Here is a 26,261-nt window from a genome sequence, read left to right on the forward strand (position 1 = left end):
CCAGTCCCAAAGAGACAAACACCATATGTTCTCCCTGATTTGGGACAACTAATAGCACAACTAAAATGAAAGCTATAGAAGCGAAATTGTCACCTTTAGAATCAATTTCTTCAAGAATCCTTGACCTGATTGTCGAAGGACAGTTTACCATTGTTACTTTTTACTGTGTATATCCTTTTTGTTTTGTTTTGTTAGTTTTTCTCTGTTTTCTTTTTTTCTCTCTCATTTCTCTACTTCACACTATATGCTGAACTCTCTATGTAACACAGAGTTAATTATATGTATTTTAAGGCAATTGGAAAAAGATCCCAGTTAAAAATAACAGAGGGACTAAGAGATGGAGGAGGTAGTGTAAAACTGTAAAACAGTATAGTTCTGCATACAGCCATATAGACTTACCTCTCAGGGTACAGCCTAAGAACTAGTCATGGGGCTCCAAATTGGTGGTATAAACGCCATCTTCACTGTTAAAATGATCATATTAAATGTTAAAGGCAACAGATAGACCGGTCTAAATTTAAAAGGGACGATATAAATAACATCAAGTACCTGGTAAAAATAATAGAATTAAAAAAGGAAGGAAGCACCAACATGGGAAGCAGTCCACGCAGCAGACTCCTAGAATGACATTCACAGTAAATAACACTCTGACCTCAGAATCAACCCTTAAGGCTTCCTGGTCAGGCTGAAAGGCCTGCGAGAGCATTTCAGGCATGGAAAGACAAGACTCTGTGGGGAAAAAAAAATCCTACACGGAGGATCTCTGTGAGACCTCAGAGGAAAGAAAGGGTCATCAAAAAAGGAGACACTCGTATCTGAAGGGAGAGGAGACCATCCACTTTGCTTATGGCCTTGTCCAAATACCAATGGAGTCTATGGTCACAAAAGGCCTCCATAGCCTTGGCAGCCTATGGCAAGAGCCTCGGATGATCACTGAGGTCATAACAAAAGGGTGTTAATTGTTAAAGGAACAACAGTAGTCATTGTGCACTTGCTCCTCATGTAGGACCTCTGTGCCTATTAAAGTGTAATATGAGAATTGACTGCAAATTCTCTCCCCAAATTGTACACTCTATGTTGTGTGTGGGCGTGGGTACAAATTGTTTAAGTCTATGATTAGCATAGAGTTAGTCCTCTGTATATAAAGTCATACTAAAAATTATCCATAATGAAGAAAGAGATGAGAGAGGGAATGGGTGGTGGGATGGGAGCTGGGGGGGGGGGGGAGAGCATGGGGGAAAGAATCACTATATTCCTAAAGTTGTATCTATGTAAAAATATATTCATTAAATAAAAATTTTTTTAAAAAAAGAAGTGGAGTAGCAGAGACTCAAATTGGCACCCATATAAGATGCTGGCGCTGCATGCCAGGGCATTAACCCACTGTGCCACAGCACTGGCCCCCTCCTTTCCTTTCTTTTTTTTTCTTTTTTAAAGATTTATTTATTTATTTCAAAGTCAGAGTTACATAGAGAGAGGAAATGCAGAGAGAGAGAGAGAGATCTTCCATCCGATGGTTCACTCCCCAGTTGGTCACAAAGGCAGGAGCTGTGTCGATCTGAAACCAGGAGCCAGGAGCCTCTTCCAGGTCTCCCACGCGGGCGCAGGGGCCCAAGGACTTGGGCCATCTTCCTCCGCTTTCCCAGGACATAGCAGAGAGCTGGATTGGAAGCAGAGCAGCTAGGACTAGAACCAGCGCCCATATGGGATGCCAGCGCTTCAGGCCAAGGCATTAACCCACTGCGCCACAGCACCGGCCCCTTCCTTTCCTTTCAAACTCACTTATGCTGGCATCTGGAAAAGGGCAAGGTGCTAAGAGAATTAGAGCTAGGACAGAGAAGTTTTGAAGTGAGGAAGGAGGAACTAAAAAGCTGAAAATGGTGGTAATAGGCCTAGTTGGGGCACTGGGTAGACAGCAAACATCAGGGTTGTGTGTCATCAAAAAAAGCAGATGAAAGAGTACACAAAGAGACAAGCCCTATGCACTTCACAGTGTTGCCAAGGGTCATCCTGAAATAAGACCTATAAAGTAAGCTGGACAGCATGATGTACTTGAAAGACCACTAAATTGGAAGTCAAGAGACTTGCTTACAAGGCCAAGAATACCATGAGGCAAGCAAAGCTGTGCTTGTGCAACCCTGAGAAAGTCCTTTCTTAAATTCTGTGCCCTGGCTACTTCACCTGCCTCACCGTAGCTCCAGCCTGCTTCCTTGTATTCTAATCTTGTTTCTGACCCTAAGCTAGCTGTGTGGGCTGGTGCAAGTCACTTCCCCTCTCTAAACACAGCTTCCTCAAACCAGAGTAACTCCACTTTTATGTTTATCGTACACACACACACACACACACACACAGAGAGCTTCTATAAAAATTCCATTTCAAAAAAAAGCTACACAGTTTTAAAAGTTGTCTCCTACTTCTTCAAGTCATCTGTAAGACTCCTTATAGCCTGGAATCCTGGAATGCTCTGATTCTGTGTGACAAGTACAGGCCGCATGAGTTTTCATGCACCAGTTTGAGCCTCTCTTTTACAACCTGAAAATATTGCAAAGGCAGTTTCTAACATAGGCCACTGGACAAATAATGAATTACCCTCTGGGAAAGAGCAACTTGCTCCTTTTGAGAACATTTCCAGAGGGTCAGTCAACCGTTTTGGGGTCTCATAGCAAACCCTCTGAGAATGCAAGCCTGACACAAATTGCTATAAATGTCAACATTTGTGTGAAGCCCATTCATCAATATCAGAGACTTGCGTCATTTGGGAGACTTCTAGAGACCATGTCAGAAGTACAGATAATGTGGCTCTGAGAGATCTTGTACAGGTGCATGAGCAACAACATATGATGATAGCCCCTATTGGAAGATGAAAAAGAAAATTATCTTCAACTATATTTTGCTGGCTGTCTTCACTACCAACTTCCATATGTTAATATCCTATGTATTGTTCTATGTTTTCAGATGAAATACTCTATTTGCTCAGCATGGAGTGGATTTGTATTTTGTTTGTACATTGAACAAATTCATGGCCTTCTCTCTCTCTCTCTCTAGGATAATGATTTTGACAAGTGTAGATTTGAGATATTTTTGCGTCTGTTGTCATCCCTGGCATTTGATCAAACTACTAGTCACAGACTGAATGCCTTGGGAGCAGACTCTGAGATGGAAATGCCCATGCAAGGTGTTTGTTAAGGTGTACTCCCATTATAAACCCTTATGGGAGGAAGAGAAGGATACAGATTTGGGCAGATGGAAAGATGGGCTATGCTGCAATCATAACAAGGCCTCAGCCTTACCCCTCAGGGAGTTGTGAAATTGGGATGACCCTTTAGAGTTATCCCATTGAGCGTGAGATGACTGTGCCTTTATATCCCGTGGCAACCAGTCATTGGATGCAGACTGCCCTGGGAATGGGGCGAAAGCTGAAGCCAGGCAGCTCTCTTCCACTAACAGCTTTCCCACGCAGAAGGAAGACCTGGGCAGTACATCACAGTATCCACTTCTTTGCCCTTTACCAAGATAGTCTCGTTGTTTGCCAAGAACAGCCTAACAACTTGTCCAGTAGGGTTAGACTGGTCATGGCTGCAGTCCAGCTCCTCATCTATAACTGTCTGGATACTCTATTGTCACACTCCCCTGTGATCTTGGCTGAATGCAGATGACAATCTAGCACGCACCTGTATGATAACTCCCATTCCTTAAAATGGGGAAGAAAAAGTGGAAGGCAATGGTGGTCTGGAATCAGGAGAGAATTTCCTGCTCAAAAGAAGGTAGAGTTCAGCGTGGCAAAGTTTGGCATGTTAAAGCTCACACAGAGCAGATGACAATTTGGAAGCTGCTAAAACAGCAGGCTTATTTTTACAAAGCCAGGGCTTTGTTACATACCTCACCTCCCACAAGTACCAGCGCCTGCTTTTGCTCTGCCTCTCAAGTCTAATTTTTTCCTTTTTTTTTTTTACTCCCTCAAGCCCCTATGCACTCACTTTGGTCAGCTGCCATGCCCAACAGTCAAACTACAGTAAATTAGCTATGAAGATAAATAAAAGCATTTCTTCAAGTGCTTCCTGACATGCACTGAACTGAAGTGACCATGTAGTGTCCGAATTTCCCAATCAATGCGCAAGGCACAGTCGCGGATGCAAAAGCAGAGGTTTATTTGTTACCAGCCGGCTGGGACCCCTACCTGCACACAGCCATTTAGCCATGCACAGGCAAAAGGCCCTCTCGTTTGCATAAGAGAGGTTTTTAGAGCCTCACACTTACAAGGGTGTATGTCATCTCCTGTATAGGTTACCTTCTTATTCTCTATATGGCAAGGTATTGGGACCTAACATGTTCATTGGTTCATTTAAATGTAAAGACTATATACGTTATGTGGTGGGAAGGCCACACAAAGGAGATGGCACGGGGAGGAACTGGCGGGAAGCATTGGGCCATAAATTCCAGAGGAGCTGGTGGGGAGCAAAAAGTCATAAATTCCAGGAGAACTTACTCTCTTTGTTCTCAAGGACCCAGCCTGCCCCCTTCCTGGTCCAGGATGAGGCCTGTCATGGCATTACAGCAGGCAAGCAAGCAAGCCAGAGTACAAGCAAAACCGGCATTTAGCAAGCTAGGGACTCCAACTCCCACAACCATTCCCCCACCTCTCCAGGGTCCTAGAATGCACAGCCCCATAGTGCAACAGACACAGAGAACCCTGGCTTGGTAAAGACATGGCAGTGGGAAGCCACATTTCTGACTTGCTCAAAATGTGCGAGCAAGTTTCTAGCCTAGGGGTTCCCAGACGCACACTCATTAAGAAATCAGTGTGCTTTTTCTACTTAATTTTTGAATAAGTAATGCATTTGCATAGTTCAAAGAACAAAAGCATAAAAAGCCCGGAAAACATCAGTGTTTATGAAAAGGCCTCTGATTTGTGGCAGCAAGCAGCATAGAGAGGAGCACTCATCTGCCAACCATGTCTTCCAGGAGCTTAGGTTTTGAGAGGACAGCATGAGTCACACACTTTGTAATCTCTATTGTTTTGGAACTTACAGAAAATACTGCCTGCTTCTTGTAAAATTTTCAAATGTTATATAAATAAATGAAAGTAGAAGCTCTTGACAATCCTACACCTCACAGATAACTCCTGCCAATTCCTTCAGGTTTTTTTCTATACATATATAAAACCTGGGAGGCTTTTTTTTTTACAAAAATGGAATTACACTATAAATGTTATTTTGAAGCTTTTTTCTACTGTTACATATTACATAGTGTGTCACATACATTGCAGAAATCTTTCCATATTAATATGTGCAGATTGAGCTGTCTTTTTAATAGCAGCATAGTATTTCACACATATGTATTACAAAGTATTCAGTTTGATTTTGAATTTTTAAATGTCTATAAAATAGTTCTTTAAATCAGTTTCTCTATTGGTTGTAATTGATTTACCTTGGATTAAAATCCATTCATCTCTGGAGAAGTTAATGAGAAGTCAGTAAAGGAAGTTCAATGGGTGGGCAGAGAATCACCAGGAAATTTCCACAGGTAGCAGGGGTGTGCCCAACAAAGACAGAGATAGCTGCAGTCTCCCTGAGTAGATACCACTGAGAGTACTGAAGAAGTGGGTGAGATAATTTTCTAGATTTAAATCAATGCGGAAATAAGGGAGAAGTGAGGCATGGAATGGAGTGAGGAATTAAAGAAATGAAATAAAAGCAAGTTAGAATGGAATTCATCTTGATACACAGATTATGAGTCATTGCAGAGCAAAAGTTTTATGGGAAGAACTGTCATGTTTTAGTTGAATTCAATTTGTTACTAATGAACAATATAATCTGGCAATGTAGAAGTATTAGCGATCCTAGGCTTTAAGAATAATAACCCAGATCAAAGCAATCTATAATCCCATTTTCATCCAGATCCAATTACATCTAGAATATCAGGAATAATTAAATATTGACAAATATCCATAGAAGAGAGACAGAACAATGAGGGAACTTGTCATCATGTCATGGTAGTTGAGAGATTCTAACATCTTTAACCAGAAGGAAAAGAAGGTTAAAGAGACACATGTTAATTGCCTTCAAAAATGTAAAGGACTGTCATATGGAAAAGGGGTTACATTTGTCCTGTATTATCCCAAACTATGGAGCAGGACCAATGAGTATAAGTTATAAGAATGCAGATTTTGATTCAACACATGAACACTTGTATTTTGCAAAAGTACTTTTTTAAAAAAAAGTTTACTTTAAACATATCAAAGACTCACTGTGTAATTTCATTACCATTATTATTCAGCAAATACATCTCCATAAATAGCAAAGATATAAACTAAACTTTGTTGAATTTCCAACAATTCTTAATTAGTACCATTCAAAATAATGAGGTCCTATTGTACACTGCTTAAGAAAGACTTTCAAATGCTTTCATCTCTTTCTTCCTATGTTTATTTCTTAATCCCATGCCCTCAACTCCCACTGAAGCAGAGAACACATCAAAAACCCACAAAAAATGGAAATCTGAGAAATCAATATGTGTGGTTGGTTTAAAAAGAGTAAGAATTAACATTTAAAGCAATGGCAATTTACTGTGATCTGTAATTTTGAGCTCCTATTCTGAAATAGCTCATTTGGAAATTACCAAGTGCTTAGATCTCATTTGTGACCTTCCTGCACACACCCAGCACACAAAGGAGTTGTAACGGTTGAGTCACCACTACCATCTCCCTGAAGCAGGCTCTCCAAATGTCAATATCATTTTCAATCCAGGGAAGAAGCTTCTAAATTGTAGCCTGCTTATACTACAGGATAGCCTGAGAAAGCATAGAACCTGGAGTATGTTCAAAGGGCAGCACAGTCTTCCTCCATTCTCTGCTGCCCTGCTGACTGAATTGTTATGTCACAGATCAGTTTGGTTTTGCAAATCATTCGTATCATCCATTACCATGTGTCATTCATTACCTGACTATAAATGAAAAACTATTTAAATTATGTGGGAATGGAAGACCTCTCTCTCTGTCTCTACCTGTCTCTCTAACTCTGTCTTTCAAATAAATAGAAATAAATCTTTAAGAAAAAAAAAGACCTCTCTCTCTCTCTCTCTCTCTCTCTGCCTCCCCCTCTCTATAACTTTCAAATAAATGAATCAAATCTAAAATAAATAAATAAATTTATGTGGGAAAATCGAGCTGCTTTTGAGAATACTCCAATAAAATGGTGTCTATATTGATGGAATTATACTAGATTATGTAATCATACCAGAAGCAAAAACATTGATATAATATTAGAGGTATAAATACTCTAAAAGACCAGTATATAGAAAATACCTATGCTCTTCTTGTGGTATACTGAACTTCCCAACTTCTCAAACCCTAAGCCCAAAAATGTTACCCAAAACTGAAGCATCAGATCTTTTTTCTTTCCCCTTCAACAGAGATCCAGGGCGTTAGTTGCTAATAGATGCCTGATTTAAATTAACTAAAAAGAAATCAGGAATTCCTGGTAAGCTTAATTGAGTAAGAGGAAGAACTCATGAAGACTTAATATGATTGAACTTTCTCATAATGTTGTGATCAAGGGACAAATAAAATCCTTTGTTACAGACTATCAGACTTTCAGAGGGTTATTTTGCTTGGGAGACATCATTTTTACCTTGTTAGATCATCATATCCATGTAAGGATCAGCACTAAAGTTGTTTCTCGGTCTGAAAAATGCTTATGTAGAAGATGAAAGAAATAACCTTCAAATGCAATAGGAAAAAATGCAGCCAGATATAAGGAGTAAGTTTTTGACATTCATTCCCTAGATATTTTGATAATGCATATCAATAAGAGCGATTAAGTACTAGAATTTAGCTGTGATTTCTTTGGTAAAGGCCTGATGACTACCTGGCCCAGTGTGGTGCGCACAAGTTATAGAATCTTCTTCCCTTTAAAACAGAACGGAGGTGCCAACTGTGTAGGTTAAGGCTGAGGTTATGAGTAAGTCTGCTCTGCACAATGGATAAGGTTCAAAGGGACCAAATGGACTAGAAAGAGCAGCTCAGTGGGATCTTTAATACCTACAGGGAGATTTTTACAATTTAAAAAGTCATTGTAGCCGTTTTCCCTTCTACAGGATTTTCCATCCTCCAAGCGATTATGGAAGCAGCAGTGCAAAACAACTGGCAAGTGACAGCAAGGTCTGTGGGAAACATAAAGGACGTTCAAGAATTCAGGCGCATCATTGAAGAAATGGACAGGAGGCAGGAAAAGCGGTACTTGATTGACTGTGAAGTCGAAAGGATTAACACAATTTTGGAACAGGTGCGTTGAGATTTATTCCATCCCCAGCCAACAATGTTAAATCATCAACCTGAGGCAGTTCTCATATCTGCTAATAAATTAAGTAGCCAGCAGACTAAATGTGCCACCAGTTCTTCTCTAACCCTTTTTTCCTCCTCAGTGGCTGCAGAGGTGATGGAAGCAGGGCCTCGGGGCAGGCGGTGTGGGGGCAGGGAAGAGGGGAAAAGAGGAAAGAGAAGAAAATCTAAACCATTGAAAATTGCATACCATGATGAATCTGAAAGTTTCTGCGATTTAATGCCACCTATCAGATTTAAAAAAAAACACACTTCCACACCTCTGTATCATAGAAAACTTTTCAAAGTAATCCCCTTCCTTCTCCATACCTTATTCCCATTACAGAAAAGATGAAAGATTAGGAAGGGTAGGAGAAGAGGATTTTGTTGCAGGAGCCTCATTGCTAGAATCTATGCACTATTCCCAGGCTCTTCCAAAAATCACCAGCCATTCTTGATAAATATGTGTACGCAGAGTGTCAGGGAAGTACTCACTAAGGTCAAATTTGTCAATATTTTTGTAGATTATCCCTCAGGGTGTCAGGGGAGAGAGAAAGAGGGAGAAATTTAAGGTCATTTGTAAGATAAGATGGTATATGAGAAAAGATGTTCATATTTTCAAAATGTGAACAAAGTGAAAAAGTACAGGAGGGAAAATTCAATGGGCCACAGGGTATTCATTATTAAATTTTGGATATGTAAATTTCAGGCCAAAAAATATTAGAATAAATGTTTCACCCTAAACTAAATGGATACTCAGTTTAGGGTGAAGAGTCAAATTGAAATGTGCTAAAACTTTATCATTCCCCTTAGAGGTCTCAACTTGCCAGTTAATAACAAAGTACCTATGCTGCCATAAACAAAACTGTAAGGAAAACATTTCCATTCTAATTCAATACCAGCATACCTGGGGGCCAAAACAGCTTCAGAGATTGAAATTATAGTGAGCACTCTTTGCCTGCGAGAGCTGCTTTATAGCAAATTAAGCATTAATGATTTGTCAAATATGCCACCATAAGGAGAGAGTGCACAAAAAATGGTTTTCAAAAAGGAAAGGAAGGGAAGGGAAGGGGAGTGGAGGGAAATTGCTGAGTGTATATAACAAAGCAGTCCCCTTGTTAGGAACAGCATCACTCTGCTGAATCACACACTTCAGATAGGGAAAATCTAGAGCACTAGCCTGGTTAAATCAAGTTTCCCAACTAACATTCTTTTGAGATACTCAAATGATCCCATTCTCCCCGTGCCCTCCCCCCCACCACCAAAAAAAAATCTTCCTTTGATTTCCTTACATCTTAAAAGTGAAGAATCAGGTCAGTGATGCTGGTGTGTGTACTACATGCCCTCTAAAATTTTATACCAAAATAGCCTTTTAGTGGGTGACCTACTTAATAGTCCAAAGCAGAGGGAACATCTTCCTTGTCATTCTTTGTTTTTCCTCTTTTTTATTAGTGAATTTAGCTTTCTGAATATCTTACCTTCTGTTAAGTCCTTTGGATTTTATGGACCCTTGTACTCAGAGTCCGAGGTTTCTTAGCAGGACGTGATAGAAAAAGCAGTGTAGAGTTCTGACTTCTCTCTAGCTGCAGGACTTCAACTACTTAAATGACTATGCCTCAGTTTTCTCATCTAGATAATGGAGAAAATAAAATTTGCTTTACCTCATATGGTTGGTATAATTGCTTCAAAAGATACAAGATGCTATAGAAAAATAACCATTATTACTACATACTTTCAGGAAAACTGAGTTAGCATTATTTAAAAGCTCTCTACTCTTCATGCTTCATTTCTCTGGCTTTCTTCTATATGCACAGTATCCCTCAGAATTACTTGATACACAATTTTTCAGAGAACATTGCCAAAGAAACATTTTAGCAACATCTGGGTAAGGGGTAGAATTCATTTCATATATTCCTTTTTCCTCTTTCAAAAAATTGCCACAAAACCATCAACACGTGATTTCTTTTCCTACCATTTAAGGAGTTCCTACTACACCATAATTTCTATGAGATAGGGACCAGGTTATCTTGCTCACTGTTTTATATTCAGTGTCCAACAGAGTATCTGGCACATAGTATTGGATAGATGGATGGATATTGAGCAAGCACATTTCAGTAAGTTCCTCTGAAATTTCATTATTTTCATTCAAAGGCAAAAAGTGCCTACAGCCCCATGATGTGATTATAGAAATACACTTTATTAGAAAGGTTTAAGATGCTGGCTCTCTGCTTAAGTCTATTCCAAAAATATCATGAATTTGCCATAATTTATTTCTTTATATAAAAATAAATTTCTCATTAAATAAATTATTTAAAATGAGCTATACTTCAAATATTTCTTTAGAGAAAACCTTTTTTTTTTTTTCAAAAGTTGAATGCTACAATACAGAGATATTTTTCTCACTGGTTTTTAACCATTCTTTTGACAAACTTACCAAACACAATTCACTAGGAAGATCCTGGCTAGAATGACAACCTTTACAACTCAATCAGTGTCAGGTTCTCCCTAGAGATGTCCTCATTCTCCAAGAATGTTTTTGACTTTGCTTGGGGTTATTTTCATGGAAGGAAACTTCTACAGTAGCCCACAAAATGATACTTCATACCACCATTTAAAGTAGAAGAACCTGTTACACTATAATCCCACTACTCCTAATGAATCAGATTTTAGCATAAAATAAGTTTATACTGCATTCTATATCCAATGGGTGTTAGTGAAAATACTTCAGTATGGTATAATTTTTCAAAAATAACCAGACTTTCAATGTGGTGTTATACAACATAACCTTCCCATTTCATAATATGAGTTTTGATTTTTCCCTGTGAATAGTCAAACACTTATACAGTAAATCAAAATTCTTTCACCATTTCTTTCCAAAGCTGCGTTTTAAACTCTTTCAACCCTTCAGACTACAGCACAGGAAAAGACTCAATTAGGTACTAATATGTCCTTAATATCTCTCTTCACCAGTTCATCTGCAAGGGAGGCTTTCTAAATTTAGTTATAAGCATTAACAAAGAGAAAGCAAAAGAGACAAATGACACCATGAAAGACTGTTGGATCTCATAGACAAAATTTAGAAACAATAGATTCTGAGTCCAAAACTTAAGAGTACTTTCTACAGGGAGGTTGAATTATACTAAGGAAAATGTATCAATGACCTGAACCAGTATAGAATTTCTAGCAATATGTTGTATTCATGATCCTTTTCCTACTAATTGACTGCTGCATTAATTCAATGATCAATCTAAACAAGAACTTTTGAAAAGGTTGCCCCTCAACGAGTTATCTACCCATGACTCTACTCCAGTAGTATACACACCTGTGAAGAGCAGGTCCCCCAAATAAAATGGCTTTGTTGGAACTATAATGTCTATTTGGAGAGGCAGCAGAGCACACCATTTCAGACCATAGACCCTGCAGCTAGCCTACATGGATTCTGTCACTTACTAGTTGTGTGACCTTGGGCAAGTTCCTTAATTCCCTGTACCTCCATTTTCTCACAGTAAAATGAACATGACAACCATACCTTGGTGAGTTAATAAACACTAAGCAGTTAGAAAGGTGCCTGACACACAGTGTTTGTATAGTGTGTTGATGCCAAAACAAAGTGTTTTCACATAGATTATCATATTTAAGATGCAATGTGGGAAGTAGGCAGGTGTAGATGTGCTTATCCCACATTTACAGATGATAAACAGGCTTAGAGACATTTAGATGACTTGTCCAAATGCAGCTCTCTGTCCAATCCTAGTCAATGGCAGAGTAAGGACAAAAGTCAAATCATCTGACTCCTAGACCCCTCCTCTTGCACCACCACCCTTAATTTCTAAGTCATTCATTAAACAGATATTCAGTAGCTGCCAAATCCTGGCTTTGGCCTGCTCATCAGTTTACATCTTCAAACAGTTGCAAAGCAATTAGAGGCGATCCAAAGAAGAGCAGCAAAAAAATGATTAAAGTATTGGAAAATAGGACCTGTGAGGAAAGGCTAAATGAGTTGGAGTTGTTTAGCCCAGCGAAAGAGAGCCAAGAGGCAGTTTAATCACTGTCCTCAAGTATAGCGAGTTACCATAAAGAGGGCACTGACCAACTGTTCTGCATACCTAAGGACAGTATCACAGCAAATGAGCTTAACTAGACTAGAGAGAGAATCAGCATTAGAAAGAACTCATTATAAAGGAGGGAGGAAACTGGAAGAAAATAAAATATCACCAGTTCAGGCTATATGAAGGTGATGCCATGCTGAATTAGTAAAATATCAGATCTGGAAAATTTATGATTGTTTTCAAGAATATATAAAAATCTCAAGATAATCCAATGTGTTCACAAGTAAAGATCGTTGCAGAAGACTTGTGTTAGAGATTGATTGATCTGAAAGAGTAACAGAGAATGAGAGCGAGACAGATCTGCTACTCCCTGGTTCACTCTTCAAAAGGCTGCCAAAGCCAGGTCTGGGCCAGGCTGAAGCCAAGAGCCAGGAACTCCATCCTGATCTCCTACGTGGGTCACAAGGACCCAACCAGTTGAGCTATCATTGTCTGACTCCCAGAATGCATTTGCAGAGAGCTGGATTAGAAGCAGAGCAGACAGGACTCGAACTGGCACTCTGATACGGGACACCAGTGTCAACAAGTGGCAGCTCAACCTGCTGCTCCACAATGCCAGCCCCTAGAAGACTTATTTTAATGCACAGAAAAGAGTATTTCCTAATTTACCTGTCCATTAAATACATAATAGTTTGTCCCCATAAAGAGATTTAAACATTGTTCCTTCAGTCTTTTTTTAAAGATTTATTTGTTTGAAGGCAGTTACAGAGAGAGAGGGAGAGATGGAGACAGAGATCCTCCATCCACTGCTTCACTCCCCAAACGGCTGCATTGATTGGGGCTGGGCCAGGCTGAAGCCAGGAGCCAGGAGCACCTTCTGTGTCTCCCATGTGGGTACAGAAGCCCGAGGACTTGGACCATCTTTTGCTGCTTTCCCAGGCCCATTAGCAGGGAGCTGGATCAGAAGTGGAGCACTCAGGACAAACCACTGCCCATATAGGATAACAGCACCACAGGCAGCAGCTCAACCCACTATGCCACGTAGCCAGTCATGCTCCTTCAGTCTTTACCATGTTCCCTTTCTCCCATAGGTATTTCCAAAGTAAACCTCAGCATGTCTTCTGCCTGAATTTTAACATGTGCAAACTGAGTGGGCCTGAAATCAATACACTTAATGTTCTACCCAGGAAAATTACAGAATATATGAATTCCCCTGGAGATATTCCAGGTTAAAATTGCTTCATCAAGATGATGTAGAAGTAGCACTTCTTAAGTAAGCACTAGCCCTGAAGCAGGTCAATCCCTTAAGTCTCTTTCATTTGAAGAGCTCTAGGTGTCACCTCGAAGACAGTCATTTTGAGAAATGAAACAACTAAGTTAGTAAGCCAGGTTTATAAAGTTAACAATTTTAGTAGGACGGACAATATTAGGGGCCCTTCTAAAGTATGAAGCTGTCAGACAAAGGAGACAGGGTTCACTGTAAAATATGTCTAGCAAGGGGCCAGCACTTTGGCGCAGCAGGTTAATGCCCTGGCCTGAAGCGCCAGCATCCCATGTGGGCGCCAGTGTGAGACCCGGCTGCTCCACTTCTGTTCTGGCTCTCTGCTGTGGCCTGAGAAAGCAGTGGGAAATGGGCACCCGTGTCAGAGACCCGGGAAGAACCTCCTGGCTTCGGATTGGTGCAGCTCTGGCCATTGCGTCCAGTTGGGGAGTGAACCATCGGATGAAAGACCTCTCTCTCTCTCTCTCGCTCTGGCCATTGCGTCCAGTTGGGGAGTGAACCATTGGATGGAAGACCTCTCCCCCCACCCTGTATGTGTGTGTGTGTTTAACTCTGACTTTCAAATAAATAAATAAATCTTTAAAAAAATATATGTCTAGCAATCGCAGGCACCACAGCACGGCTGCCAACAGCCTGACCTGGTAAAAGTGAAGCAAAAATGTTAGGGTTATGCCTGCTCCCTGCCTCACCCTCGGCTCAACAGAAAGTGGTTGTTGTCTAGTTCCTCTCCCTTTTGTCCAGCTCTCACTCTCAGTGTTCCCTGTAGAACATTTGGCCGACTTACCAGTTCGTTAGCTTCTTTTGGGTAACAGCCTTTCCTCTTGGAGTAATTTGTGGTACAGGTGAGGAAACACATGTTTCGAAATCAAACAGACGTGACTTTAAATACTAACCCTGTCAAGTCCCCATTATGTGACACAGGAGAAAGTGACTTGATTTAGCCAAGGCTCAATTTTCTCATCTTAAAAACAGTTCCCATACTGCCTTTCGTGGTTATTATGAAGATCAAATGACAAAATATGTGACGAGCACCTGGCATGGTGTTTGACACCCAGTAAACACTCAATAAGTGGTAACCATAGCCATTTACTCACAAATGGTGAGTTTCTGTACTTATATAAATAAGATATTTAAGGACTGTCGGTCAAGAACAGTGTCTTCATGGCTTTTCTAAGGTAACAGTTCAATAGAAAGTCATATCTTAAGAGCAAATTCAGAGACTTGAGAAATGCATAGATTTTACTGAATGTAGCTAGTTTTAAGACCTCTTTTTTTCTTTCTGACATGATATTGGGTAACATGTTGATTCATAAGGGAAGATTATTGGAAGAGTAACTAGATTTTTCAGTATCACTTGGAGTAAAGACACTAAAACTTTGAGCCACATGTGCTAACTGGATGTTTTTAATAACAAATATGCATTAAGTGCTTACGATGTTCTATATACTATTTTAAGCAATGTCTTTGTGTATACACAAGGGTAATTCCAAAAGTTCATGGAAAATGAGTATTATTAAAAAAAAACTATGCCTAGACTTAAATGTTTTTGCACTCAAATAGACCTGTCTTGATTCCATTTTGCCACAACCTTTTTGCAGTACCCTACTATATCTCATGTGAGTTAAGCCTCATCGTAAGGTAAGGAAGTTGCGATTTACAGGTTACAGTGCTAAGAGGTGGTGGAGCTGGAATGTGAACCCAGGGAGTTGGACTCCAGATGCTGACTGTTAAACACAGCACTAATCAGCCTTGCATATGATGACTGAGCTTTCTGACAGGAGTAGATTCAACCAGTTTTAAGAGACAGGCATCCTGATGAGTCCTGGAGCATCTTCACGTATGCCACAAGCATCTCACAGATATTTTCTCCACTTAATGAGGAGCCACATCCCATTAACACACGGAATTGAAAATATGCCCCTTAATTCCACCCTTTGGAGAAGAGTTCATTTATGAATAGATTCATTTGCCTATGGTACCAAAACAATCAAACTAAAAAATGGGCCCCAGAAGAGTGGAATAAATTGAAAAAGGTACTTTTGCTCAGAGTCACATGTACAAAAGTACTTCAAAAAATTGATGGAAAATGGAATTAAATGTTAAGATTATTTTAATGCAAAAATCTGGGAATCTGTACATAGGTTTTTCATAATATTGATTTCCATTAACTTTTTGAAAGCTCTGTGTATACATGGATTTCAATTTTTTTACACCAAAATAAACTTCCTCTTAATTTCATTTTTCACAAACCCTTTGATGTATTTTCATTTGTACAACTGGCATTCCCATCTGCACGCATTTCTTCTCCAGTAAAGAACCACAACCTCCATCGTTTTACCAAAAACTGTCCTAGGTGTTTCTCAGTTCCTCCTTCCCTTGCAAAGGAATAACTCAAATGTAACTGGCAATGTCTGGCAGGTACAGCTCCGTTTCCCCACCCCATTAGCTTCCAGAAAAACCAAGCATAAAGTAGGACTGGTCACGGGGAAGCACAAATGCCCATAAGATAAGGATTAAGGGATGTCGTTAGCTTTTCTGGGCCACCAAATCTGAGCAGCAGTGCCCCAAGGTGCATGTTTCTCCCTCCCACACAGGCTAACCCTTAGATCCAGGTGAGAAAGGCTGCTGTCCAGACTCATAGAATGACAATCGCTTTAAGTAACACTATGACCTCAGAATCAGCTCTTAAGTCTTCCAAGTCTGGCTGAAAAGCCCATAAGAGCATTTCAGGCATGGAAAGCCAAGACACTGTGGCAAAAAATGTTCTAGATGAAGGATCTCTGTGAGTGAGTCCCCAGCAAAAAGAAGGGGCCATCAAAGAAGGATGTACTTTTCTCTGAAGGGAGTAGAGAACTTCCACTCTGCTTATGGCCTTGTCCAAATACTGATGGAGTTTGTGGACTCACATGCTTCCATAGCCTAGGCAGCTCATTTCAAGAACCTTGTGTGGTCACTGACTCCATACTTAAGAGTGTTAATTGTTAAATTAACAACAGGAGTCACTGTGTGCTAACTCCTCATGCAGAACCTCTGTCCACAATGAGTTATATTAGAGTTAACTGTAAAACTAGTTCTCAAACTGTTTTGTGTGTGTGCGTGTGTGTGTGTACAAGTTGTTGAAATCTTTACTTGGTATAGAGTTGATCTTCTGTCTACAAAGTTAATTGAAAATGAATCTTAATGGAGAATGGAACTGGCAAGGGGAGAGGGAGGAGGAGGAGGGGTGGGAGTGTGGGTTGGAGGGCGGGTATGGTGGGAAGAATAACTATATTCCTAAAGTTGTGCTATGAAATTTGTATTCCTTAAAAAATTTTTTAAAAATTTTTTAAAAAGGCTGCTGCGATGAGCTTAGTGCTCTAGAGAGTTCCTCATAGAACAGATAGTGAAATACAAAGACTTTGTTTTCTTTTTCTTTTGGTCTTCAGAGTTTTTTTGAAAAGCTAATAACTGGTTGAACATCAAGGGGAAAAGGGAGAGGGACAGAAAAGCCAAATTGGGTGCCACAGATCAAAGCAGGGAGTCCCATCAAATTTTGGGAAAATTATGTCCTACTTTTCCGGTCTGTCAGGAGGGACTATAGGCTACTCCTGGGAAACCTTTCTGATATCTTTATATCATTTATTTTATTCCATAGATATTCCATTTCACCTTATCCAAAGTTTGAGAGATAAGATAATCAGGAGGCATTGTTAGAATAAATTACACGTCTGGATGGACAGACATATCAAATCTCTTCTTCTGCACTCCATACCCACTGCCGCAACTTACACCAAAGCACTATGTCTGCTTATATTATTTTCAACACTAGAGTTTAATCTAAGAAAAAAAAATTATTCTTAGAATTCCAATGTTCTAGAAACCTGCTGCCATGTGATTATAAGCTGAGGGCTAAACATTCTTCTACCACTACAAAGTATAGTTCTATAGTTCACATGTATGCCTGTGTCCTTCATGACATTCAGATTATATGGTGGTGGGATACCGGACAAGAGGCAGGACAGCAACACTGGGGTTACACGAAACCAAAGCAGGATGCCATTTCTTTGCCTGCCTGGACTGGACGGCTGGTGAGCAGTCATACAGAACCTTCAAAGATTTGGCAGATGATAATTAACTGGATTTCAAAAGGTGATCTGAGTTCATGCCTCCATGAGAGGAAGAAGGGCTGTATGGAATGGGACCTATTGGAGTAGATGAGGAATTACTCAGCTACCTAATAAAAATCACTGTATATTCAGGAGGTAACTCATGAAAAAGAGAAAAGGCAAATGGGATCAGATCACTAAAATAGGCATTGTAACTGAAATGGAAATTTTTCCAAAGGTGAGCTAACTGTTCTGAGGTAAAAGCATCACACAAGGGCTTATATTCAGAACACTACACTAGGCACTGTTGGGAGAAACAAAAGGTCATTTGTCTGTCGTTCCTGCCTGCCTGCCTTCCACTGCCTCCATCTCTCTCTTTCTCTCTCTCTCTCTCTCTCTCCCCCTTTCTTTTCCTTTAGAACTTTTAATAATCCTTAGCAATGTGGATCAAGTTGAAGAACAGCATCTTGAGGGGTGCAAAATAATATCAGGCTAGGTATATAAGTTCTGGTAGAATAAAAGGAATTAGAAAAAGCCTAGAGGTTTTTTTCATGTCATTAATCACAAAATGTAAAGTCAAAGTGTTTATAGTACCTATAAATGTGTCTCTGTCGTCTTCTCCCAGGTGCATATTAATGCCCATGTGTGAAAGAAGAGACCCATTTCTCTTTGCTTTCTCTGCTCCCAATCTCCTAATGAGCAAGTTTGCAGACATCAAACAATATATACCCATTGACCTTAGTTCACCTGCTATTGTACATTTCCAGGTTGTTCCCCTTCTTTCCCTGCCTCCAACGAATCCAAGCTTCTCTCTAAAATTGGCTGCTTTTCAGGAACTTTTTTGGTTACTAACTAATCAAGGGGTCCAGCAGTCTCTATTACTTAATATGGTGATTTTATACTTCTTAACATATATTGGACTGTCTAAATAAATATTTGGTAACAAAAATTTACCTCCAAACTATACAGTGGTGTCCCATAGAAAAACCCCTGTCTTCTCTTCAGTCTAACCTCATGTCCTCCCAGATCTAAATGAGTGGAACTCTGCATTTGCAGTAAAAAGCTTTTACTTCAACATGTTAGCGACTTCGACATTCACTGGCAGCCTTTTATAAACTTGTTCCCTAAAATGCAAAGATATTTATCCTAGGAGTTAGTAGCAGACATAAGTATTCTATATTTAGGGGTTTTATCTTCGGCTTATTAAAAAAGATGGCCTGATTCTTTGGTCATACTTCACATTAGACTAGCTAGACTGACTTTGTGACTATTTAGAAGCAAATCCCCTCTGGGAAAATAAAGAGAAAAAACTCATTCAAGATCATTACTTTGAATCAGCAAGACTCTTGTTTGTATCAGATGATAGAAGCTTTGGTCTTAAAAAGGAAATGTTCCTACTCCGCCAACAATTTCCTCTTTCCATTTAAAAAAATTGTGATACCTCATTATTTGCTTGATTATTTTCTGTGAGGTTTGAGGGTTTTTATTTTAAAAATCAACACAAATTCAAATTAGGTTTTATTAGGGAACTTCATGAGAGTCCTTAGGATGACTGAAGACACCGGGGATTTGGTAAAGCTGTGCAGGGAAGCCTCGAGGCAAGAGACTTGAGTTCTTGCCTCAAGCAGTATGATTTAAAAAAGTCAATCTATCTTAGTCTCCATTTCCTAAGCTATAAAGTAAATGTGTTGAATATGATGGTCCTTTCCAGTTCCAATAGGCTGTGATTCCCAGAGCTGTGAAAAACAAGGTAGGAAATTCAATTCCAGACATATCAATTGAGTTTCCAACCCATTTTGCCATACTCAGTGCTAGCTATGGTATTTTAGGGATGGGGAGAAGTATATATCTTCCCTGCTAAAGCAGCTCACAATCTAATAAGGGGATAAAGCAACACAATAATTCTCTAAGGCAGAATATCTAAAGAGTTGTGAATCAACGTTCCTGCTTTCTCAGATTGCCAGGCTAGCTACCATCATTAAATGTTTCTTTGCTGCCTGAGACTCTTGCAAACCCCAACGTGAGTGAGCTTTGCTGAGACTTGTAGATAGAAATGATAGGGAGATTGAGATAATATGCCCTAAGGCCAAGACACGGCCTGGAAGTTTATCATTTACCTGTCTCTCACAGAACAACAAATGTCCCCATTAATAGGAGTTTCTGGTTGATCAAAGCTGTGCCACATATGTATATATAAATATCACATGAGCCCTTCTGGAAAATGCCTGGGGAAAATTCCTATTAATTAAGGGCTTCTGGTAGTTGGACTCTGATTAACTGAGATTTGTTCCTCACAAGCCTACCATAATTCACTCATTATATCTATATCCACTGTTATACTCCTGCTCAGCTGCCCTTTGCACACAGCACCATACAGTAGATTCCAGAAAAACTGTATTCAATCAAGACCATCTCTTCCACTCATTAGCACCAGCATTTTAGGATGAAGGCTGGCACCTTATTTTAAAATTATAAAAATCTGAACCAATTCAAAGGGAACAAATTTCGAGTTAACCCTATCACTTAAATCAAGTGAGATCTCAGATCCATTCTTTAAAAAATATACAAAGAAAACGTTAACCATGTACAGCTATTTTATACATCCACAGGCAATGAATATGTTTTCACTTGGCATAGGAGGGAAGCACCCTGATACATCCTACTTTTTGTGGCTTACGCTGCGAACACCCTGGCTAAGTCTTTGCAGGCACTGAGAGGTTGACAAAGTCCAACGGGTTAGAATTACCAGCTTGTAAACATTAACAAATTTTTAAAAATCATCATCCAGCTGTATTAGGAAATTTTCCCAATTAAGAGCAACACAAATGTAGCAATTAGAAGGTTTGTCACACAGCTGCATGATTACACGAGTCCTGTCCTAGATTCTAACAGATGCTTTAACAGTTTCATGAGGGCTGTAAGAACCATATTTTACAACAACATTACAAAAGCTAGTGTTTGTTCAAGTTCACCAGGACCCTTACGTTTAAAATAACTTAAACATCTGGACTCCCCTACAGAGAAGAACCAAGCAAATGCAAACTAAGAGCAGTAACAAAAAATAAAATGTGCAGTCACATTCTTTCTGCACTCATACTGCAAAGACCATTTATTGATACATGCAGAGTTCTAGACTGCTGTGAGATTGACTGTGGATAACAGCCCTGGACCACTTTGATGATACTGTTACCAGCCACCCACCTGAATGCTTCTAGTCAAATTAACCCCATCCTTGTTGGAACAATTTTCCTTCAGTCCAGATTTGACAGGATCACACTGCCTCTACCCAAAGGTTACAATAAATTGACAAGTGATGGGCACCATTCAGTAGGACAAGGTCAGGGTTTGGGGAGATTGGTGATAATTAGTGTCATGTCACTAGAGGTGGAGCTAAAATGGAAGAGATTAGTAGCCAGATACCAAGATTCTACCTCCAACCTTTTAAAATAGATAGATACAAAATAGCTTCCCAAATATACATGTACCACCATCATCCTGCTCTAAACCAAAATAATAAACTGACCAAGTGCTTTGTGGAGGAATCCAGTGCTAAACCAAACTAGAAATCAGGCTGAGTTATATCTCAAGATTATTGGATGAACTTGTATATCCACCTCATGTTTTATCATCTTAGTGACTTTCAGCCATAAAATATTAAAATCTTTCTCCACCTTACTAGGATGACATCAGGATGAATCAGACAATTTCTCTAAGGTATTCTAAGATCCTTGAGTGGGTAAGTCTACAAATACAAGGTGTAATGGAATTGCTGCACCTAATTTCTTAAAGGGAAGAAAATGCATGAGGAAAGGAACGTGTGGTCACTGAGCCTGAGAACTCAAAAAGTTCCTTCTATAATCTGAGGCAGAAATCAAGAGAAAGAGACTGACCTGGTAGAGTCCTAGAAGACTTCATTAAGCACCTTCATCTGGCTCATGAAAGCGGTTAGGACATGCTCCCAGGACATTAGAAGCTCTCTTACCTGTCTTCAACAGTATGATGCTACCTTACCATGATCATCAAGGTATAGACTTATGAGTACTACTAAGACAGTGGCAAGCATTTTGAATATAGTTGTATAGGCCCAACAGGTCTTCCCTAACAAAATGGGATGAATGGATCAAAAAAAAATGTAGTGCATTCAGATTTAAGAGGTTTGATTTAAAACTGTTTTCATGCCTTTAGCTGCCTCAATAGCAGTAATCCTAGCTCTAGTTCTAACAGGCTTGTTATTGAGGACTGGGACAGGAAGGATGTGGCTTAGCATTGGCAGAAAATGTGCCTTCCAATCTTAGTAAAGGGAATACAGAAACATGGTAACTGAGTGAACCAATTTGCAAATCAGAACCTGGATATTATGCTATCTAAAAGACCTACTGTACACACTTGCAGGGGTAAATATAATAAATAAAGACAGAATTGAGTGTGACATCAGTAATAGCATATCTCAGATTAAGAGTTGAGGACCCAAGGACATTGATGCAATGGAGTCAAAGAGGGTACTACAGAAGGTTTCTTCATGACCACTCTTAAGTGCCTTGCCTTCATTGCCATCTCTTCAGCAGCTCTGAGAGTCCCCTGCACTTCTCTTGACCTATTTCAAACTACTGCTCATGCTTAACTTGAGAACCTCCTCCTACTCAATAAATTACTCCTCCTCCCTCTTCCCTGGCCAATATAAATCGATTGTTGCTTGAAAGACTTCTTTGTTGCAGTTTTCTTAGAAGCAGAAACAAACAAACAAAAAAGATACCTTCTGTTTACACACATTAACTTCATTTCAATCCCCCTCACTCAAGCACAGCACAATCCTTCAAACTCTAGCCTAAGCCTCCTCGCCATTTGGTGTCCATGGCAACCACCATCAAATCTCTCAAAGAGAGTTGCAGGAAGTGGCAGGAAATTGCATCTCTGTACAGAGCCATCAGCTCTTCTGCATTCACCACATCAATAACAGGTGTCAGCCAGCCCATCCTTGAATCCTCAAGCATTCTCCTTTGTAGGGAAAAGTAATGTTGTTCTTGTCTCCTTCCCAGAAAGTGAGAGTTGGATGTAGCTACTTCTCACATCTAACCTGTTGAGGATAAGGCACTGAATCTGCATTATTGAACTAAGTAGGAAGATAGTTTCACCTGAGAAAATTTTCTAGTGTTGCTTCCCCCAATGACTCAACTGCAGCCTTCACCACAACACCCTGCTTGCTAAACAATAGCCAGTTAACCTTGACCTCCCAAAAGACAGTATATATGAAATTTTAACCACTTTCTTTTATGGTCCTTACCACACAATGACCTGCAACTCATACTCTTTAACTTTCTTAACGCATGTCAAGAATGCAGGCATGCCAATATCATGCCATCAAATTCTATTAAAGAAAAAGAATAATGTTAATAATGATTCAGGTACTGGAGGGTTTATGAGTTAATACAAAATGATATGGTTTCTCCAAATACAGAGAAAGCTGTTCATGCAGCAAACTGTTTTCTTGAAGTCTATATCATTTGCTTTGCTCAGAGCTTAACTGAAAAGTTGTCAGATAGAGATAATTTTTCCTTTATTGTACTCTAGAGTAATATGGGGATCGTTTGTAGGGATGGTTCTTTTTGTAATTTCATTACAACAGAATGCAACATATCTAATAGAAACACTGCATAGAGAGGACCAGTGCAGACTCCTTTCCTTGGGGAAACTGAAAGGGACACATTATTCTTGTGTTCCTTTCACAGAAACTACATAAGTATGAGTAATATTTGAAGTGAGAAAAACAAGTGAATGGCTTTGTCTTCTTAACTGTACAAAAAAAGAAAAAGAAAGGATGCTATTATGCATAATTTTTTCCAAGAGATATGTTGAAATGTAAGGAGATGGTTTCAGGCTCTCCTCGAAAGCAAAACAGCATTCCTATTCATGCTTGTATCTCTGTAGTCCTTGATAAGAATTAGTATGCTTAAATAAAAAGTAAAAAACAAATAAGGCACGGTGCCAGCGCTTAAGGAGCCATGATTTAGTAGAGGGCCAGCCAAGTAAACAGATTATCATGGTCTAGTGTGAGAAGTGACAGAGAGGAACACAGATCGTAAAGGGGATGCAGAAGAAACACCTTAGCCTGACTCAGGGATCAGAGGGGGCTTTCTTCTCATAAGTTATTGAACTAAGTCTTCACACAAATACTCATCAAACTTCATTTAGTTTGGGGAAAGGAGATGGAAACACATTTGCCAAGGTATGACAATCCCCATTTACTTGTCAGGGTAAATGCTTATAAATAGTACCAATTAAGAAATTGGGAGGGTAGCATTTGACATAACAGTTAAGGTGCCACTTGGGATGTCCATATTCCATATTGCAGTGTCTGGTTTGAGGCCCTGGCTGTGCTCCCAATTCCAGCTTTCTGCTAATGTGAACCTTAGGAGGCAACAGGTCATGGCTCGAGTAATTGGGTTCCTGCCATCCACATGAGAGACTTGGGTTGAGTTCCTGGCTACCTGGGGCTCCAGCTGTTGCACGCATTTGAGGAGTGAACCAGTATTTGAAGGCTCTCTCTCTCTCTCTCTCTCTCTCTCTCTCTCTCTCCCTCTAATAAATAAATAAATACTTGAAAAGAAATTGAGATGGACTCAGATGTCATAAAGCAGAATAGACGTCTCATACCAATAAAAACAGCATACACAGAGTACAACTTGACCTTTCATCATGGTCTTCAGAGCCACAAGAAACATTTTTCCCACAAGCCAATACAGTAATATGGTATCTTACTTGAAAAGATTCTGCTTAGGCTTTAAACTACCCCTTCGTTTTACAATGAGAAATTGAGGTGCTGAAAGAGGTACTCACACACATAATGACTACATACAACTAGTGAGTCAAATAGCAAGGATTTAAACATAGATTCTGCTCTAGCACCCATACTATTGGTGCCCAAGATAATGGCAATACATGTATTAAATAGACATCTACATATTAGTTCCCTGAATAAGTCACTTGATTTCTTACCCCATCCCATTTCCCACCCAACTGCCTTGAATTAGTGTTTAGGTTAAGGTGATCTGTTCATCCGAAAGCATACTGGACCAGAAAGAAAACATTTAAAGGGAATAGCACTTCCCAGCCTTCGTCCCTGTTTCTGGAGCCCTTTCCTTTATCATCATTCCAAGCAGCCACGGAATATCTGTCTCCAGGGCACTGCATAAGGAGTGATGTGCACACTCAGAAGTATGAAACTGGGACTGCCCCCAATGACTTAAAGTCCAATTGGGATGGCAGGATATTTGTTGGTTAATAATTAATAATAAGTTGGGTTAATAATTAGTAGGCTGAGAGAAAAATGAGAGGTAGACACCACTCAGGAACTCACAGGAAGGAGTGTTCACTAGACAACTGAACTATAACATAGGCTTCATGAGGGCAAGGTCTTTTCTGTTTTGTTCACTGCTATATGCCCAGCATCTAAAATGGCTTGTAATCTGGAAGGTATTCAGTAAATATTTGCTGAATTAAATAAATAAGCTTTCTGACTCTTTTAGAGGAAAACAGTCCAGACATTGATTGTTTGGCGAAAAATCACTAGTCAGGTATGTGATGCACATTGTGGCTTTTTTTTTTTTGACAGGAAGAGTTAGACAGTGTGAGAGAGAGAGACAGAGAGAAAGGGCTTCTTTTTTCCACTGGTTCACCCCCCACCAAGTGGCCACTATGGCCGGCCGGCGCGTTGCGGCCAGCGCACTGCACCGATCCAAAGCCAGGAGCCAGGTGTTTCCTCCTGGTCTCTCATGTGGGTGCAGGGTCCAAGTACTTGGGGCATTCTCCACTGCCTTCCCGGGCCACAGCAGAGAGCTGGGCTGGAAGAGGAGCAACCGGGACAGAACCCAACTCCCCAACCGGGACTAGAACCCGGGGTGCCGGAGCCACAGGCAGAGGATTAGCCTAGTGAGCCACAGCGCTGGCCCATTGTGGCTTTTACTCATGGTGTACAACAGGAACTCCGTAGGGAGACGTATGGGGTGACTACATAGCCACAATGTAAACCTTTGCAAAATTCTAGCAAAGCTTTGTTCTCTGATGCTCCCTGCCATCAATCAGTGTTTTATAGAGATGATGGGTAATGTGGAGCCAGGGCCTTTTGTTCCATTGATTTATTTGTTTGGACCTCAAGCTCTTTTCGGCAAAGGGAACAGCCCTAGGATAGTAACAGCATTCTGAGAGATTCAACTCCCCTTATTTGCTTAGCTCATCTAACAAGGCAGAATGCAGATTCTGATTTAAAAGCAAACTGCTTTAATGAGTTTTGGTTAGGGTTGAAGGATAAACAGTTGTGATTACTGTCAGTAGGCATAGGTTGTAAATCTCTGTTCAGATGCTTATATTCCATTAAGGGGGACTCAGATGGGCATAAAAACACAATTTCTCTTAAAAAGTGCAATTGGAAAAGAAAGGCAGTTTCAAATGTATTCATTTTGTGCATCTCCAAATGGCCAAATTCTTCATCTTGTACGGTTTTTTCATTGGGTTATGATTTTTTCATTTATTTA

At 39.9% G+C, this 26,261-nt stretch overlaps 1 protein-coding gene across 4 annotated transcripts in view; it reads left to right on the forward strand.

Moving 5' to 3' along the window:
* GRIA3 (glutamate ionotropic receptor AMPA type subunit 3) overlaps positions 1-26,261 on the forward strand; it is a 318,320-nt gene that overhangs the window by 153,419 nt on the left and 138,640 nt on the right. For all 4 annotated transcript variants that reach the window (XR_011385359.2, XM_008273165.5, XM_002720270.6 and 1 more), the window contains exon 4: positions 8,095-8,282. Coding sequence is in view for 3 of the 4 variants with exons in the window: in XM_008273165.5 (XP_008271387.1) it covers positions 8,095-8,282 (188 nt within the window). In the remaining variant the exon portion in view is untranslated. The remainder of the gene's footprint in view (positions 1-8,094; positions 8,283-26,261) is intronic.

Source organism: Oryctolagus cuniculus, chromosome X (genome assembly GCF_051225735.1).
Source record: "Oryctolagus cuniculus isolate XC-2025 breed Fujian yellow rabbit chromosome X, ASM5122573v1, whole genome shotgun sequence".
NCBI lineage: Eukaryota > Metazoa > Chordata > Mammalia > Lagomorpha > Leporidae > Oryctolagus > Oryctolagus cuniculus.